The following is a 17317-nucleotide window of genomic DNA, read 5'->3' on the forward strand; positions in this document are numbered from 1 at the left end:
TAGCCGTCTCATCAAACACTTCTCTCGTGCGTACATACTCATCAGCAATCCCCAGATAGTATGGATCGTCGGTATCCGGGCTATCAAGGAAAGCCCTTATGCTCAACAACATCGTCGAAACCGTCAACACAGGACTCCAGTCCATGGTAAGGATATTCAAACAGATATATCCGTTCTCATGATCGATGTTCGGATGGTAGACCTTGGTGGTGAATGTTACCTTGGGTGGTACGCGTGGGTAGGCCTCTGGAAACTCTATGGTGAGGTGGAAAGTGCCTGTTTCGTAGGGAGTTGCCGGCGGCCCTTTGATTGTTGCCTGCCATAAAAACAGGTTTGAAGGATCGGTGGGCGCGGCGGAACAATCTTCTATAGGGTCGTTGGTGATGTTTCGGAGTTCTTGTCTCAGGCGTCTTTTGGTGCGCGCCAGGTCCGATTGTGGAAGTACCATCTTTAGTGTCAAGATTAACGAGGCTGATCTAGAATGCGAGCATGGTGGTGTAGAGCTTGATGTAGGAATGCCATGATGCTGTGGTTGCTAGTTTAGGCAGCAGCCAAGTGCTCAGCCCGGGTTCATTGCGCCGCTTCTCTCGAGAACTCCGATACCTCCAGTGGACTTCCCCTCAGCGACCAAACGATAACTCGTTCTGGATCCAATAGCTATCGAAGACGTTCATCTTCAGATAGAACTTACGGGTGTCTCGGCTGCTAGGTTCTTGGTCTACTGACGTCATTACAAACCCTCTTGCACCTAGCCATCACCACCTTGCTCTATCAACGTGAGCCTGCGATGATGGCTTTTGAATTCATAAGATCTATCGAAAACTTCGAGGGTCAAGGAATAGATTATCAGGAGCAAAAGGCATAACAGCAGACGCACGTGTCGAACGTTTCCGAAGTCTACTCGAAGAGGCAAGATCATTCGGCTTTTTGGTGCTTCTTTCTAGAGCCCATGAATTTTTTCCCTCGTCTTTTGAGGCTTATAATCAGGGGGATTCTCGTTAAGGTAGACTAGAGGAGGTAAGAGGAGAAGCTTTATATACCCGCAGATCAGTGCAGAAGAACGGCGCCATGCGATCTCAGCGCGCCCTCTTTGGATATTGTGACACAAGCGACCGAGGAGTCCGTGAATACATCGAGTGGCATTTTTTCCCCAGAAAGGATCATGATAAACGGATGTGGTTTCGGAGAAGCCACCATGAGAGTTGTGTAAGGCTGTTTCTCGAGTCCGCTCAAGGGTAGTGGGTCACAGTTCTTAGAACAAAACTCTCTCGCCGAAAACATTGTAGCACTGTTGTGGCTTTTGGAAGAGACATAGCCACTGGTTATATTGCTTTTGGACTCTTGGATTTTTGGTATCCGAGTGTGACGAAGATAGCGAACCCTAAGCTCCGGGAAGGAGAATTTATATACCCACTCAGCAGGCAAACGGTAGTACAACCACTCGACGCGCCATGGGGTGCTCTGATGACCCACGAGAAGCCGCCGAAACGGGCCTGTATCGATTGGAAGAAATTCTCCGGGCCCAACCACATGCTTAGTTTCTGGAAAATAAGAAAGAGCACGACGGTAACGCCATGGCTACGAGTGATTGTGAATTGCGAAAGTCCCCCTAGACACGTAGAAGCTTTTTTGGTCTTTTCGTGGCCGACAGCATAGGCAAAACATCTATACCCCCGTTGATCTTTTTTAAGGTTTTTAGATAAAGAGGTAGTGATGAAGAGAAACAAATACGACGAGAAAGAAGGTATTTATATAGCTATAGTGGCCGATTAGTCTGAGATCGAAAACGTAGTGTGCTCGGTCCATGGTATAACGTGGAGCACCTCAAAACATCGTATCGCAAGGCTAGGTGTACTCAGCGCACACTGAACGACTGAGGAGGCATTTGCGCTCTTTGTATGCCAACTGTTTTGTTCATTTCAGGCGTGCATACGATCGTGATGTTGTTCGCAGCCAACGACACCATGAGAAATTTCAGAGGTTGTTTTGGTGTCTTGGAAAATGATATACATAGTCAAGCCCGAACTCACTCAAGGCAAAAGGCCAGACATGAAGGTGTTTGAGATTGTTTTTTGACTTAATTGCCTAGCTTGTGGATTGCTGACGATCAGCTTCGACGACGTTCTCCAAAGCAGACTTCTACTTCGATGTATGAAGACTACCCCAGCGCATTCCGTTAGACTTGTCGGGTTCAAAGCTCGCAAGGCTTGTGTGTATTGATGATACTGAATGAAAAAGAGCGCGCAAACGTCATGTCCTGAAAGAGGTTTCGGGCGAAGCTCCATTTCGGCAATCCATTATATTTTCCATGGTTGTTTTTTTAATGCACCGATCCAACATGTGTCTTCTGGATCGTAATTTGAAGATTGGAAAGGTAGCAAGATTGATGGAGGAACGAAGAAGCATGCTCGAGGGAAGATTTATATCAAGGATGAGAGGGTCGGAGAGGTGCACGTGATGCGAAGTTTGGAGACGGCACAATGAATAAGCATCAAGTCAAGTAAGCGCACACCATATGTTATGTAAACTGTCGTGTTATAGAAGATTAGGTTCGGTCATTGTAGGGCGGAGAAATAGGTACTATAGGAAGATTGGTACGTCAAGTCCTCGATTTCCAGACACGCTTCTAAGCAACTGGAGCTTCCTGTTATTACAATTAGCCAAATATTCAACAATAACCGGGAGCGTACTTACCGCTTTCAGGACTTCAAAGACGTTTTCTGTATCCAAGACGACCGGCTCAGACTTCACACCATCCCACTTCCTCTCCCACTCAACAGTGCCCTGCGTGCCAGTCACGCCATTTACAGGCCCGCCATCACGCGTGTGCGACGATACACCACCATGTGCGTGCCCAGCACCATCATCATGGCCCTTTGTAGACGCTCTAGAACCCATGCCGCTTCGGTCATGGCTGCTCTCCGAAGATGTCTGATCGCCTTGGAAATATCCCGATCTACCGCCTGTCAACTTGTGCAACTTGTCACCAACGCGCGTGCCAAGCTTAGCTGGCTCCTCACCCTCATTGAACCTGCGTAGGATGATGTAGCCTACGAAGCCCCAGATGAAGATGAAGGTCGCTGAGCAGCTGGCGATGATGACGGTGGGGACGACGAAGAGGAGTGCAAAGCCGACTAGGAAGAAGGTTATGGCGATTGAAACGAGCAGGCCGAGGAAGAGGCAGGTGGATAGGGAAACAAGGAGGGTGATTGTTGCGAAAGCGAGGAAGAGGACGAGCGGAAGACCAGTCAATGCGGCCTGGGTGGTAAGAAAGGCCTGTGAATAGATGTCAGTAGGGCATTCCGTAGAGGCTTCCACTGACGTACAGCTGCTTTCGGATTCTGGTGAGCGTATTCTCGAGCCCTTTCAAGCATGTGCTCGCGCTGCTTGGGCGGCAAGACCTGATTAGTGGTGGTTTCGATCTGATCACCCACTCTTCTCGTGGTGTAGTGGATCTTGTTTCCAAGATTATCGACCATGTCGCCCGCTGTCTGGAGAACGGTAGGCATGGTAAAGGCTGTGGGAATAGGTACGATTGGAAGCAAGTTCAGTGATGAATGGAACAATGGTGGTGATGATGTGGGGGGGAAGACGAAGGACAGTGATGAAGATTGAATTGTTTGCTGTTTCAGCGCAGCTGCATTGACTGGATACAATAAACTCAATCCAGGAACGATCCGTGTGTGCCGTGGACGCACTTGGTGTGCGGGAGTGCGGCAGTGTGGAACGCGTCCGTCGCGTGGACGTCATCACGCCTGCACTAACATGCTAGCCCGCACCAACCCCTGTCGCTCGGCTATGTCTGCTAGTTCACCGCCCGAAAGTTCTGCCAATTCGCGATTCAACTTTTGAACTTTTTGACATTTCGCGACCAATGCTGCCCTATCGCAACCGCAACGCCGACATGAGTGAAAAGAAGAGAAAGAGACAGGAGCAGAATGGCGAGCGTCCGAAGAAGAAGACCGCGGTTGCGCCGCAGGGAAATGTGTGCGTTCAGATGGTAGAGAATAAAGAGACTCTGGGTCCGCTTCTAGGTATGCTAGCCACTCTGGACACTGTCGCATGACTTCCAAAGCCATCGCAATAAGACAGAAGCTATGAAACATGCAAGCGAGTTCTGTCTAACACCAGCAAGCTGTCACACCCGGTCTCAACATCCCATCGAAGCTATCTTTCAAGCCATACAAGCGCACCAAGATCCTACCACAAGGCGAAAGCAGCGAGCTACTCTTTCAGTCATCCGATCATCCTCGTCTAGACTACACCGCACAAGAAGAGCACGATGGCAGCGCCGAAAGCCAGCTACAAGACTACATTGGCGTATTCGACCCTGCGACAAGCAAGCTACAAATCGTTCCAGTCAAGAGAGTCGTTGTACGAAGCACACTGCGCAGTGAGGCACAAGAAATGCGAGAAGAGCAGGACAAGTTGGACGCGGCTATGAACACTGTCACGGCAAAGAGAGCTGCTCTCGCCGCAGAGTTTGGATCCAAGAAATCAAGGAAGGCACTTGAAGACCGAACGCTCAACGCGATCAAGAGCGGCACTGGCGCCGAAGACGCCGCGAGAACCGACGCTGTTGCTGAGAACGTCCTACAGCAAATGAACTCTGCGACAGCTATTATGCCAAACAAGGACGATCTCGCAGCAGCCGTAGACAGCTCGAAACCCCGACCGACACCCAATCTTGCAGCCGAATACCCAGCCGACGTCTACTCTACAGATGTCGTAGTTGGAAGCGAGCTAATGACTATCCTGGATGTCAAGGACTGGGTGCAATCCTCAGCAGCTGGCCAAGGTGTCAGCGTCCCCAGCAGATACGTCGCGAAACGCATCGTCAAGCTTGCCCAAAACAAGCAGATACAGAAGCTCAAGGTCCTACGATTCATACTGCTTTGCATCAACTTCAATTCTGCATTGTTTGGAGGAGGTGGACCACGCCCGAAGAAGATACCCATGAAAGGAAAGCTGGAGGCAGCAATGGGTGAGGATACGCCTGCTGGTCAAATCATGGCCATTAGGAGGAAGTTTGCTCCCGAGGGAGGGTGAGTTGTACCAGCGTCTTTCGCCATGATCTATGCACTGACTATTGTAGTAACGGCGAGATGCCTCGTTGGAACATCGATAACCTCATGACACACATTGCGGCGGCGGCACTGATTGTCGATGACTTTGAGGTCGACGTGAATGACCTCCGAGATGACCTCAAGCTGGAGAACAAGGAGTACGTTCTTCCACCCAAACTACCCTTTGAAGCTAATGCTAATGCTACGCAGAATCAAGCAATACTTCGCCGAGCTCGGATGCAAGCTCACCGCACCCACACAGGCCGACCTCACACGCATGAAGCTCACCAAAGCCGAAAGCGCCAATCACTTCATCGCCAAGCTGAAGCTACCGTTGTCATTCCCCAGGGTAGGCGGAGCACGAGCAAAGAGACGCGCTTAGACATGACGCGCATGTAATTCCAGCCTAGATCCAGAAGAGGCCACCAGCAATGATACCAGTCAGCATCAATGAAGTCACAATTCCTCGAATCATGTCAACCGTGCGGGTACCTTTAATGTAGATCACGCGTGGAGACCATCTCCCAGACATGACAGCTGCATAACGCAATAACACCACCTAGCAACAAATCACAGCCGTTCAAACCAGAACCCAACCCCACAATTTCGCACGCAAAGGCATATCGAGATCCACGGAAGCTACTCACTAGATACATCATCGACTTTTGCTCTCAATCCGCATGTGGTGTTCCCCAATTCGCATAATGCGCTCCCACCACCCTCATCATGACATCACCATCATCACTTGGGGGTTTGTGACGTACCCTTCGCGCATAACCCATCCAGCACTCTGCAAACATGACATATATATAGCTACTTTCCCTTATTGCACCTAATAGATTCCATTCAACAACTCCTTACAACCATAAACTAAATGCCCAAATCCACCGGTCCCCTCAGCGAACAACTCGGCCTCGGCACCGCAAACCAATCTACACCAAACAACGCAACACAACCCGGCAACATGACGGACAAGACCACCGCTGCCGCTGACAAGCTCGGCGCAAACAAGGATACCAATGCTATCCCTAGCCAGAACCCTAGCGTGATTAGCAGCGCAGGTGCTATTGGAAAGCAGTGTACGTTCTTGCCAACTCACATGTATACTTACTGGATGGATGCTGATAAGTCTTAAATAGTCAACCCTGACGGCGCTATTGGTCAAATCGGCGAAGCGGTCGGTGGACCTTTCAGCAAGGACGGCGTTATCGGAAGCCAGTTCGATGCGAGCAAGAATGGTATCGCTGGACATGTCGAGAGGGCTGTTGATGGACCCAGCAACCCTGCTGGAAGCTCAAAGTAAATCCTCTTTTTTAGGCAGAGAAGAGGTGGAAGAAGCGAATTTTGTATTATAGCCAAGAGGCAACTAAATGGATGAACCATCATAATCGTTATCATCGTTACCATATATTCGGGTGTATGATTGTCATTTCCGGTCATGACATTGCTGTTGACATTGATGATTTGGTGGGCCAGCTGGGTTGTTCATATCTAGTGTGACAGTCAAAATACTACTTGAGCACCTGTAGTCACACATGTAATCAAACGAGACTACAAGTGCCGTAGAGAAGTCATGTATGCATTACTATAATATCGAATACATGCTTGCTCTACGGCATTTGTAGCCTCGTTCGAGTATAGCCCGGATATGCTACCAAGCCCACACTTGTCCACAGCAGCCCAAGAAGTATGATCATACGCGACATTCTCAGCCAACGCACCATCTACTCTCCAAGCCTCCTGCCGGGACCCATGCCACCCCAAGCAGACCCCGTAGCCCTAGCCGCACTGGGCGGCGGTGCACCACTTCCAGCCGCACCAGCCGTCCTTCCCCGTCCCTCGACAACATGTCCAAACCCCCTACTCTGTACACTCCCTGGCGCCGCACCAAACCAACCCTTGACCATCTGCGGCGTACGGATATAGTTTGTTCCACCACCAAATGTAGGCCAGATGCGTGTCAGGAAGTCGTACAAGTGCGCAGCGATGAGACCGGTGAGTTGACCGGCAGCAGCATCAGGACCGTCGATGATGAAAGACATGAAGAGCATGGCAAAGGGTAGGTATTTGCTGTCGAAAGTGATGATGAAGAAGGATACGGAGCGTGTGGGGTTATCTTGGGCGAACGTGTAGGCGTAGGCGAGAGACAGCGCGGGGAGGAACGTGTATTGGTTTAGGATGCCACCTGCTGTTGCCTTTACACAGGACTGTTAGCACAAGTCCATCCACAGCACATCGACTTCAGAACAAGAAGATCAACAAAGTCAAAAAAAGTATGTAGGGAGCCAACACCGCCTTGCGAAATGGAGAGCATTCGCAAAGCTTTCTCAAGTGACAATCCCACCATGCCTACACACCACACAAGTCCCTTTATATGATTGCGAATGACGGAACCGCATGATGTGCAAGGGTATTCTTCCTCCGTTCCAGGAACCGCTTCAGCTAGAAATAACAGGCTGGGCGGGCAGATATGCGGAGGTGATTTGGTTGACCGAAGTCGTTTCGCAGACAGTTGTGTCGATGCGATGTGATGCTGCGTGATTCTATGTACGCGTGCATTTGCAACAGGGTGGCTGCGGAATGATGATTGCATGCAAGTACTTACGACAATGACGCTTCCGACAAACATGGTGTATACAAAGAAGTCGCCGGGCTGCGAGAAGCGAGGCGACTCCCGCTCGATCGAGCTGCCGTATTGGTATAAAAAGTATGGATCAAGCAAGATACCGAACTTCGGTTTCGTGATCAGAAACGCCGTGAAGATTCGCCAGAGCTGAGGGAACACCTTCGTCGTAAAGACATAGTGGCTCGCGAAGATGTAATGGTACAGGCTGATGATGCCGCCATAGCCCGCAGCTGATACAGCGACTGCTGCAGCTGTGATGGTCCTGTGGGGAAGCTGTCAGCGATTGCTCGATCGTGTTTGCGAAGCAGCTTGAGAGCTTGCGAGCTGCCAGAGCTCGGTGAGGAATGAAGAAGCTTACCTAGAGACCGGCGGGAGTGTCCAGAAGACATCCATCGTTACGTGAAGCTATAGCAGTTGTGTGTGTGAAGGTGTCGTGAACGAGGATCAGCAAGTGCTGCCTGGAGAAGGAAGAGCAAGCGAATTCGCAAGGTGGCTTAAAAGGCCGCGGCGAGGGTGGTGGGGGCGCTATGCCGCATCTGCGCCGAATCACGTCATTGGTTGCCGAAGCTTCCAGGCACCGCTCCACCAAATGAAGCTACACGAATACAAACATGATGACATTTAGATTCTCATCCATAACTATCGACTTATCCTTTACCAGATATGGTCGATTCCATCAACAGGTACCAGGTTCCACTGATCTGAGTCCGTGCCTATTTTCATGCAGAAGCACGCGTTACAACACATGTTATCATGGTTATTCTCGGGCTTCATAGCTACAAGCACGTCCTTCTTCATCTTGTTACACTGATGGCACTTGAACTCCGTTTTCTCCTCGAAGCGATGCAAAGTCCATCCCTCGCGAAGTTCGTACCATTGTACGCCCTTACGCTGCGGTGTGGATCCCATAGTTGTAGAATCGCTGGAACCGCTGTCTGAGGATTCGCTGTAACTGCTGTCTGAGGAGTCGCTGTTTCTAGATTTGGTAGTTGTAGATTCGGCGATTGTAGATTCGGTAGTTGAAGACTCGGTGGTTATAGATCCGTCTGTTATGGATCCGTCGGTTATAGAGCCGTCGGTTGTGGATCCGGTGATTGAAAATTCGCTAGCCGTGGATTCAGTGGTGGTGGAGCCGGGGGATAGAGACAGTGAGAGAGAGGGGGAGGATTCGCGCTCGCTCTTATCCAAAGGAGTTGTTGTCATTGTGTCCGTGCGTGTGAATGAACACTGCGAGGCAGATACAAGGGTTATGCGGAGTGAGGGAGGTAGGATAAAGAAAGTAGGTAAGGAAGATGAAGCTGCCTTTATATAACATGAAAGCAGAGACACTCCGTTTGATTGTCTTGTATATCTTTAACAAAGCTTTGTTACGTGAGAACATGTTGCATACTACACACAGAACAGCCATGTGTTGTCTCAGTTACCCTTTCCCTGAGTACCATGAACATCACTCTCGGCTCCCACCCCAGGCGTCCCCCTCTCCTCATAAGAATCTTCGTACCGTCTCCAAATTTCCATGTCTCTGGCTACTCTCTTATGATGTCGTATACGATGCTGGTAGGCGATCATGCGTTTATCTGCTTCGAGATAGCCGCCGAGTATCATGCCAGACATTTGTATGTAGCTAGATTATGGTCCCGCAAGTCAGCACCTGGGATTAAAAGCAAACAAGGATGGGATGCTGGAGGGGAACACAGTAGGTAGAGGGTTATGGAAGACCACATACGTTTTGAACTGAACGGTAAGACCCTTGTATACTGGTGAGAAGGCGTATGCGACACCTCCTGCTACGGCGAAGAAAGCGCCCCACTGTTTCCTCAAAGTTAGCTACGATACCAGCAAACACACATCAACACTTCGGATACCCCTCTATTCTATCTAATTCACAGATCGCATGACTTTTTCTCATATCCGGAAACGCCATTTGACGAATACTGATACGAGTATACATGGTAGTTCGACGCACGCGACCTCCCTCTCTTTCTCGTTGTGACCTCACATTCTTCAACGCATTCTCGTATTTCCAGGAGACGAAATGACCATCGGCATCACAATGAAAAAAAAAAATCGATGATACATACCTTCGTACTACCAATCAACGCGCCCCTTGCAGCTTCCCAAGCCGCCTGATTGGTCTCCTCGTCCTTTTCCAAACTGCCATGTTGTCTCACCATGATTAAGATATCATTGGTGATGCGTGTCTAATTAAAGAAACGCTGGATCGGTCTCTTGTTCTGTCGAAGAAAGTGTTGGAACGTTGGACATTCGACGTGCAGATGAGAACATCGATGAGGTGATGTCAACGTACATTTTCGGTCGGAGCTCGGACATGAGCTTGTTTAGTGGGGGTGCGATGTGGGGTGCATCTCATCTCAGTTCACGATCGGGTACACGATCCTCACTACGCCGCATCCATGTTCTTCCGTTTCATGGACATATTTCGTTGCCATGAATGCAATGTGGAAATGTTGACAGAAGACTACTTTTTGGTCGTGAATCTTTGTTCGCATGTTCTGGTATCTGCGCATGCTACCCTTCCCTTCTAAAATATACATATACTCTTACATCTATTATATAGAACGTTCACTCATGCGACCATGCACTTCGTATACTTCAATAGAGACAGAACGCCGTTGTCACCTTTTTTCTTTAGACATAATCCCTACGATGGCACTGATGGCAAGCCATGCAGCACTTCCTCTTTCTTCTCCTTCGAGAGTGATTCGTCCGGCTTGGACTCCTCACTGTAAGGCTCCTCGGTACGATCGTTCTCCAGTGTAGTTTCATGATGCGAAGCAATGGCGTCTGAGCCCGGGCCAAGTGGTCGGAAGAGCTGCACACCCTTTGCGGCGTTAAGCCTGTCTTGCTCTTCTCTCCATTGACGTCCGCGGTTGCTATAGCGTTGAATTAAATCGCGGTAGTGTTTGAGGCCCTTATCGACTTGTTCCTCATCTTGTCCAATAAGTTGATGCCTTCGCGCCTTGAGCGCGTTGTACAGCTTCCATCGGGTCTCTTCAGGTATCTCTTTGATATGGTACTCCATCTTCCAATCATCGAATTCGTTGAGCTGCTCTGGTCTTTCAACATAGCCTCCGTTGACCAGATTGCGGACAGTCAGCGTCCAGCCCATCAAGGGGCCCTGAGGTGTTGATGGGGGCTCCACGATGTCTTCGGTGAGAGTCTCTGTCTCCTCGGCAGTCTCTTCGGCAGACTCTCCGGAACTAGTCAAAGGCTCGTCTTCTTGCTCAGCGACTTCTTTAGGGTTCTGGTCAACATCGATCTGTTCATCGACGTCATCTTGAGCTTCCTGCCAAGCTGCTTGGGTTTCAGGATCATCCTTTCCTACACCAACTACATTCCGTGCGAACTCTTTCTGAGCTGCCTCCCCAGCATTCTGGATCTCTTCTGCTTGTTCTTCGGTGACAGGTTCGGCGAAGACATACATGAAGGGCGTCTTGCCTTCGCGGGCCTCAAAGTGTAACCGGATAGACTATTATGATTAGCGATGGACTTGTAATAATGAAGAGACAGCTTACTGTATCGGGGAACTTTTCAGTGGCCTTGACAAGAAGTTCATCAACTAAACTTAGAGAAAGCTTGAACTCCTGGTCTCCCAGAGTTGTATCATGTTGGCCGTGGAGGACAGCGTCCATGTCCGAGAGGCTCAAGTACTGGAAGCCGAAGATGCGCTCGATGTTATGATAAGCAAGGAAAATACCGTCCATGCGCCCCATGCGCACTTGCAGAGAGTATTTAAGCATGGTCGCGCGCGTCATGTCGTAGAACTCGCGCTCAAACGACTCCCACTCGCCTAGACTGTGACGAAGTTGGTAACCAGCACCTTCTTCGTAATCCTTGTGATTCATGCGGATCGAAACAACCGCTCGCGTCTTCAAGTCGAAGACTCCAGTTCCGGGTAATCGCGGGTCAATTGCGTCTAATTGTGAGCGCATCATGATGTTACCTTGTTTCGAATAATGGTAGCAACGACTGGCATTCTCCTCAGCAGGTGCCTTGTCCGGGCTTGACTTTCGGAATTTCTCAAACTCGCTGCGCTCGGTTGTGAGGAGCTTTTCCAGCGAGTGACCCAGCCAGCTCATGATGTTGGGATTATCGTAAGACTTGTCGGCGTCTATCGCATAGGTGCCATCCTTGTGCCGGAGGAAGACGGCACTGGGACCAAGTGTGATCCTGGAAAACTTGGGTGAAGGTTCCGGAAACTGGCGAGAGAGCATGCCGTGATTGAGCTTGCGGAAGTTGGAGAGGATATAATGAAAGTGCTGAAGCATACTTGACATGCTGGATGTAGAGCCGGTGAACTTTGTGCCAATTCGCTTTGTCAAGGCCAGCAGATCTTTGTCCTTGGAAGAGGTCTTGTACTCGCTCAAGGCGTCAAAATCAAACTCATTCGCCGGCATGATTTTCTCGAGGTATGGATCAAAGTTGTACACTCGCGAGCGTGGGTCCTGTAGGCGATATACACCGGGGTTGAACAGAACGCGGTCGAGCCCATAGGACAACATGGGAACAGGCGGCCTGGCGACGTCGACGGCCTCGAATTTGAGGTCAGAGGGGTATAGGGTGCTGATTGGGATAAAGTCCTGTTCTTCGCCCTTTCTCTTCTTTCTCTTCTTCTTGCCACCAAGAAGGGCATCCTTGATCGATTGTGATCCGTCCTCTTCGTCTACCTCCCCCCCTTGAGTAGCCGCCTTCTGCTTCCGGTTTTTGACAACATGCTTCTTGATTTTGACAGCGCCTTCAGACTTGAATCGAATTGTTTGGCGTTGCAGCGGATGTATCTGGCTGCGGGCAGCGCAGAATAGGCATACGGGGCTTCTAGGCCATAGTGAGGCTGGCGACAGCTGGCGACGCAGCATTGAGGGGAGCGTGGTGGGGGAAGGCGTGCAGGTGGCGTTTGACTGCAATGGCAGTGACGCTCGGTCGCGCCTGTCTCAGAAAATGTGTCGGCGTTTGTTAACGCCGGGCGATCATTGAGATCAGCCATGTGACGTACGCGTGCAAGTGGCCAGGGCAGGCGGACGCGCGGAAAGCTGCCAGTTACCAGAGACCCACCCTGCAGTCCACCCATACACCTCGTGCATCGTACTCGTGTATCTTGTCCTGTCATTTCCTTGCAAACGCGCCGTGGTTGTCGGCCCGGTGAAGCAGCCCGCGTCCTCTCACAGACTCACACAACATTGGAGAGGAGGATTGCTGGCGGCAAACCTTGGAAATCCTCATCCATGCCACGGAATAATGACATGTCGTGATTACAGCACGCCTGCCAACCCCCTCCCGCAAAACGCCGAGCCCGCCATCTGCTGCATCAGGGCTACTGCTACCGTCTGATCGTTCCGCCGTTGTCCTCCACATTGTCTCCCGTTGCGCCCACGCCCTGATTGGTCCCACCGCCATTCTGTGCCCAGCTCTGCTCTCCTGCTCCAATTTCCACCCCCAGGCCCTTGAACATATTTTCCGAGAATATCCTCCGGCGCGACAACTGTCTCCCTCTCTCACGAACCCTTCTGCATGCGATAGTCGTGTCGCCGAGCTCGTGCTGGGCTTCGCGCGCCAATCGACAATCTCGGAATGTCCAAAGACAAGCGGAGAAGCATCTTTGGCAGCAGCTCCCTGAATGCTTTCGCGTCGCGCAGCCACAAGGATGAATCGCAACCCTCGAATCTTCTGCGGAAGCGGCGCACGGCGTCGTTCATGTCAAATCTCTCCGATGTGTCGCAATACACCGAAGCAGCGACTTCTAACGGCAGCACGACAGCGGGAAGTAGCACCCTGATGGAACCGCCAGATCCACAGCGACCGAACCTTTCAAAAGCCAGCCTGAAGCGCGCCAGCTCTGTTTTCAGCTCCTTTCGTGGTTACAAACTCTCCGCAGACGACGACCCGGAACCTCTTTCTGCGACCTCGACGCGAACATCGACTGGCTTTGGAGAATATATCTGGGAGGACGTGCAAGATCGTCAGGTGCTACAGCATGGCGAGGTTCAGACGAGCAGTTCCATGTTCAGGAAGAAGAGGGAATACTTGGTGCTGACCGACAAGCATCTGATCCGGTTCAAGAACCTCTCGAAAGCGATTGAAGCTTTCCCTGGGTGCGCTCCAACGACGTCAAGCTTTAGAGACAAGACTAACAAGCGTAGGATACCTTCACCGAACAACCGCATGAGCTACTACCGCCACAGCCATAGTCCATCTTTTGGATCGGCGCACGAACTCCAGTCCATGGCCTCAGAGTCGTCCGGAGATCGTCATCATGGCATACCCCTGCGTCACATCGTCGCCGTGTACCATCTAGACGACGGTCGGCCACACTTTGCGCTGGAACTATATTATTTGGATGATGAGTCAAATAATGCCTCCTCCATGACTCTGCAATTTGGGGACCCAGAAGAGATGTTTTCCTGGCTCAAGGCCATAAGAGAAGCCGCGAACAGGGCGCGACTATCTGACGCGAAGCCTATATCCGCACACAACTCCCATCTGGCAGCTCGTGTGGTTGAAGCAGAACGTGACTATGTACCTCCACACTACGCCATATACAAAGTCGTCCTCCGACCGCAAGGGAAGACAACGACGAGATCCTCAACGGATGACCTAGCCAAAGTATCTGCTTCAGTATGTTTCCTTGCTATTGGTGTGCACAAAGTACACATCATTCCGTTGTTCAAACCGTCTTCACAACGGTCATCAAGCCCTTCATTGGTGTCCCACAACACTCAGTCATCACATGGTATCCTAACCCTGACTGAAGTGCGCATAAATGAAATCGACGATACCTTCCAATTGACTTTCCGGTAAGTGCCTCTTCTTGGACTATGAAGTCACTGCTAACAACACATAGAAAGCCTCTTGAACGTCCCAAGGTCCTTCATCTGGCATCTTTGGCCTCACGGGACATTGCTCTCCGTCTACGATCCATAGAAGCCACTCTTAGACCCGAGTGGGAGACACGACCTTTCGACTTCCTGGTCCCAGACGATGTGCATCATGATATCGGACGCCAAGAAAGCCCACATCCAATGGACCAAGATTCTTTGGATAGAACTTTGATTGGATACTGTGTTGCGTATGACGTACAGCCAGAGAATATCAGCTATCAAATCACGTATCCACACGAAGATGCTCCACGCTTCGAGCTTCTACCACCTGTCGGCCTGCGCAGGAAAGAGTATAACACCCTTGAGTTACTTGCTGTCATGCGTGCGTTACGCTACAACGAGACCTTCGGAGGCATCTCATTCAAAGACGTACGGTTAGATGTCCTGAACGGATTGAAGGATCCGAACGGTGCAGAGCATCTTTGCCTTAAAACTAAACGCGGCACATACGCACGGCTAGACGTCGAAGAGCTAGAACGGTCTTGTCTACTAGTGCAAGAGATTCGCGCTTTGGCTTTGACAAACCGGAAGCTGCGGAGAATGGACTTCACCGCGTGCATTTCCAGAAAACCCAGGGACCACGGAGAAGCTAGAGGCAGCGCGAGAGACCAGGGTTGCGGCATCGTGGAAGCATTATTTCCACTGTGCAAGTACCAAACAACCAATGTCGATTGGATAGCTCTGAACAAAATACAACTTGGAGATACAGATTTGGATTACCTCGTCGCAGCGGGTGTCGAGCGAGCTTGCCATTTCCGTGGACTAGAATTGAGTGGATGTGGCCTCACGGATCGCTCGCTTTCTCTTGTCTTGGATGCAATCCGCGCGCAGGAGACTACGCTCGAGGCCTTGGATTTATCGTCGAATCCTTTCAGGCTATCACCGAGCATCTTCGATTCTCAGATTGGCGTTTTTGGATATCTCACACGTCTTAATCTGTCGCATGTTGCGCGCTCATCGGGTCTTGAGTCTTTGATCTCAGTCGAAACCTTTGCTGGTTGGAGATTACAGGAGTTGATCCTGAGTGGCACCTCGCTCAATCCTGCCATGGTCGACGCGATCGCTGGGTTAGTCACCCGATCACTTTGACATATTGAAGATCCATGCTGATCATCCTACAGTTACCTCGTCAACTACAAGCAATCGTCAGCTCTCCGGGAATTGAGATTGGACCATTGCTTCCTTACTGGAAGGGACATAGCATACCTCCTACACTCGATGACAGAACACCCTGGAAAAGCCCGCGAGCTACATTTGGATGTTAGTGAGAATAACATTGAGGAAGACCTGGACAAGTTAACCAAGGCAATCTCTAACGGCCTCGCTCCGTCCAACTTTACGCTCCGTCTGCTAGAGTTCGAAGAAGACGCCGACTTCCGCAAAATGATACTTGCGTTGGCCACAAACAACACCATTCGACAGCTTGACATTTCACGGGCGTCATTACCATGCGATGCCTCGGAAGAAACCTGCCATGCTATGGAGAAGATGTTTGCTGACAATACAAGTCTCGAGTGGCTTGACATCTCTGGGGAGGACTCCCGCCTTGAGACGACCAAGCTAGGGGTTGGCATCAATCGAGCATTGCGGGGTTTGCAGCGCAATCGAACCTTGCGCGCCTTGTACATCAGATGTGAGTTGACATGTATTACATATTGACTGTACAAACAACTGACTATACCAGATCAAAAGCTGGGCGTACAAGGAGCGAGCACCTTGGCCGACGTTCTGAAGGTCAACACTACTTTGCAATACCTCTACTGCGAGGACAACGGTATTGCCTTGACAGGCTTTACTGATCTCATCAATGCGCTTCATCGAAACACCACTCTCCTCTTCCTTCCTAGTATGCATGAAGCACGCCAGATGGCACTGAAGCAGACTGAAGAGCAGGTCAAGTCTATGCGAGACGACGTAGCAATACCCACGCAACCAAAGCCTGCCTCTGTCCGAAGCAGACTCGCAAACCGCGTAGTCAGTAACTCGAAAAAGGAGTCTAACTATCCATCGGGTCTTTCCGACCAGGACATCAAAGCCGCCTTGGGCCTTGTCGATGAAAGCTGGGCGAGGCAAGAGTACCGTCTCCAGCAATATCTGCAACGAAACCACAACATTGCGCACGGCATACCAACAGCCATGGACGTCGACGAAGAAGACTTCGAGAGACCGGACACAGCAAGTAGTCTTGGCAAGATCCTCGAAAAGGTCAAGATAGAAAGCACACCGACAGCCGAAAAAGACGTACAGCTCGGGGTTTATACACCACGGTTTTATTCACCAGGCGCATCGACCCCCACGACGGAAGTGGACTACGATATCACGCCTCTGGAAAAGGAATTGGAAATGTCCTTTGGCGACAACAAAAGAGCATTCCCCTTCCCCACATAGACGACCCAACGCGATACCATGACGCAAACTCTCACGCGGGTTTACATGTTTCCGATTACGATCACCCGCGCCCTCATGTACATATAGAGCTTGTTTTGCATATAAACCCCCTCACACCAGGGGTCACTCGGCGTTTTCACCTTTCTTCTCTTTCTTCACATCATGCAACAATACGACGAAGGGGAAATGCATACACTGGGAGGGGGGTGTTGCCTGCAGTTCTCTCTTTTTCCTTATATATTTCTGATTGAACATATGCATGGTTGGAATGGTTAGGGGCGTGGCGGGGGGAAGTTGGATTACTATTTCCCATGATACCATAGATGATTTGAACATATGTA

The 17317-nt window shown here is 50.5% G+C and overlaps 7 protein-coding genes across 7 annotated transcripts; 3 read left to right on the plus strand and 4 right to left on the minus strand.

Annotated features, from left to right (window-relative positions):
* Positions 1-2626: 2626 nt before the first annotated feature.
* Positions 2627-3509, minus strand: ALTATR162_LOCUS11957 (uncharacterized protein; the record flags this gene model as incomplete). Its single annotated transcript, XM_043319601.1, has 3 exons — positions 2627-2644; positions 2695-3276; positions 3327-3509. 3 exons carry the CDS (start codon positions 3507-3509, stop codon positions 2627-2629), a joined length of 783 nt encoding a protein of 260 aa, XP_043175536.1.
* Positions 3510-3904: 395 nt separating this feature from the next.
* Positions 3905-5448, plus strand: ALTATR162_LOCUS11958 (uncharacterized protein; the record flags this gene model as incomplete). The annotated part of the gene is made up of 4 exons (XM_043319602.1): positions 3905-4034; positions 4136-5045; positions 5096-5224; positions 5277-5448. 4 exons carry the CDS (start codon positions 3905-3907, stop codon positions 5446-5448), a joined length of 1341 nt encoding a protein of 446 aa, XP_043175537.1.
* A 492-nt stretch (positions 5449-5940) lies between these two features.
* ALTATR162_LOCUS11959 (uncharacterized protein) lies at positions 5941-6369 on the plus strand (the record flags this gene model as incomplete). Its single annotated transcript, XM_043319603.1, has 2 exons — positions 5941-6145; positions 6206-6369. 2 exons carry the CDS (start codon positions 5941-5943, stop codon positions 6367-6369), a joined length of 369 nt encoding a protein of 122 aa, XP_043175538.1.
* A 421-nt stretch (positions 6370-6790) lies between these two features.
* On the minus strand, positions 6791-8085 carry ALTATR162_LOCUS11960 (uncharacterized protein; the record flags this gene model as incomplete). Its single annotated transcript, XM_043319604.1, has 3 exons — positions 6791-7261; positions 7672-7954; positions 8051-8085. 3 exons carry the CDS (start codon positions 8083-8085, stop codon positions 6791-6793), a joined length of 789 nt encoding a protein of 262 aa, XP_043175539.1.
* A 261-nt stretch (positions 8086-8346) lies between these two features.
* ALTATR162_LOCUS11961 (uncharacterized protein) lies at positions 8347-8895 on the minus strand (the record flags this gene model as incomplete). The annotated part of the gene is made up of 1 exon (XM_043319605.1): positions 8347-8895. One exon carries the CDS (start codon positions 8893-8895, stop codon positions 8347-8349), a length of 549 nt encoding a protein of 182 aa, XP_043175540.1.
* A 1459-nt stretch (positions 8896-10354) lies between these two features.
* On the minus strand, positions 10355-12569 carry ALTATR162_LOCUS11962 (uncharacterized protein; the record flags this gene model as incomplete). Its single annotated transcript, XM_043319606.1, has 2 exons — positions 10355-11182; positions 11229-12569. 2 exons carry the CDS (start codon positions 12567-12569, stop codon positions 10355-10357), a joined length of 2169 nt encoding a protein of 722 aa, XP_043175541.1.
* Positions 12570-13281: 712 nt separating this feature from the next.
* ALTATR162_LOCUS11963 (uncharacterized protein) lies at positions 13282-16976 on the plus strand (the record flags this gene model as incomplete). The annotated part of the gene is made up of 5 exons (XM_043319607.1): positions 13282-13802; positions 13851-14504; positions 14552-15655; positions 15710-16221; positions 16273-16976. 5 exons carry the CDS (start codon positions 13282-13284, stop codon positions 16974-16976), a joined length of 3495 nt encoding a protein of 1164 aa, XP_043175542.1.
* Positions 16977-17317: the final 341 nt, after the last annotated feature.

This window comes from Alternaria atra (genome assembly GCF_907166805.1).
Source record: "Alternaria atra isolate CS162 genome assembly, contig: 37, whole genome shotgun sequence".
NCBI lineage: Eukaryota > Fungi > Ascomycota > Dothideomycetes > Pleosporales > Pleosporaceae > Alternaria > Alternaria atra.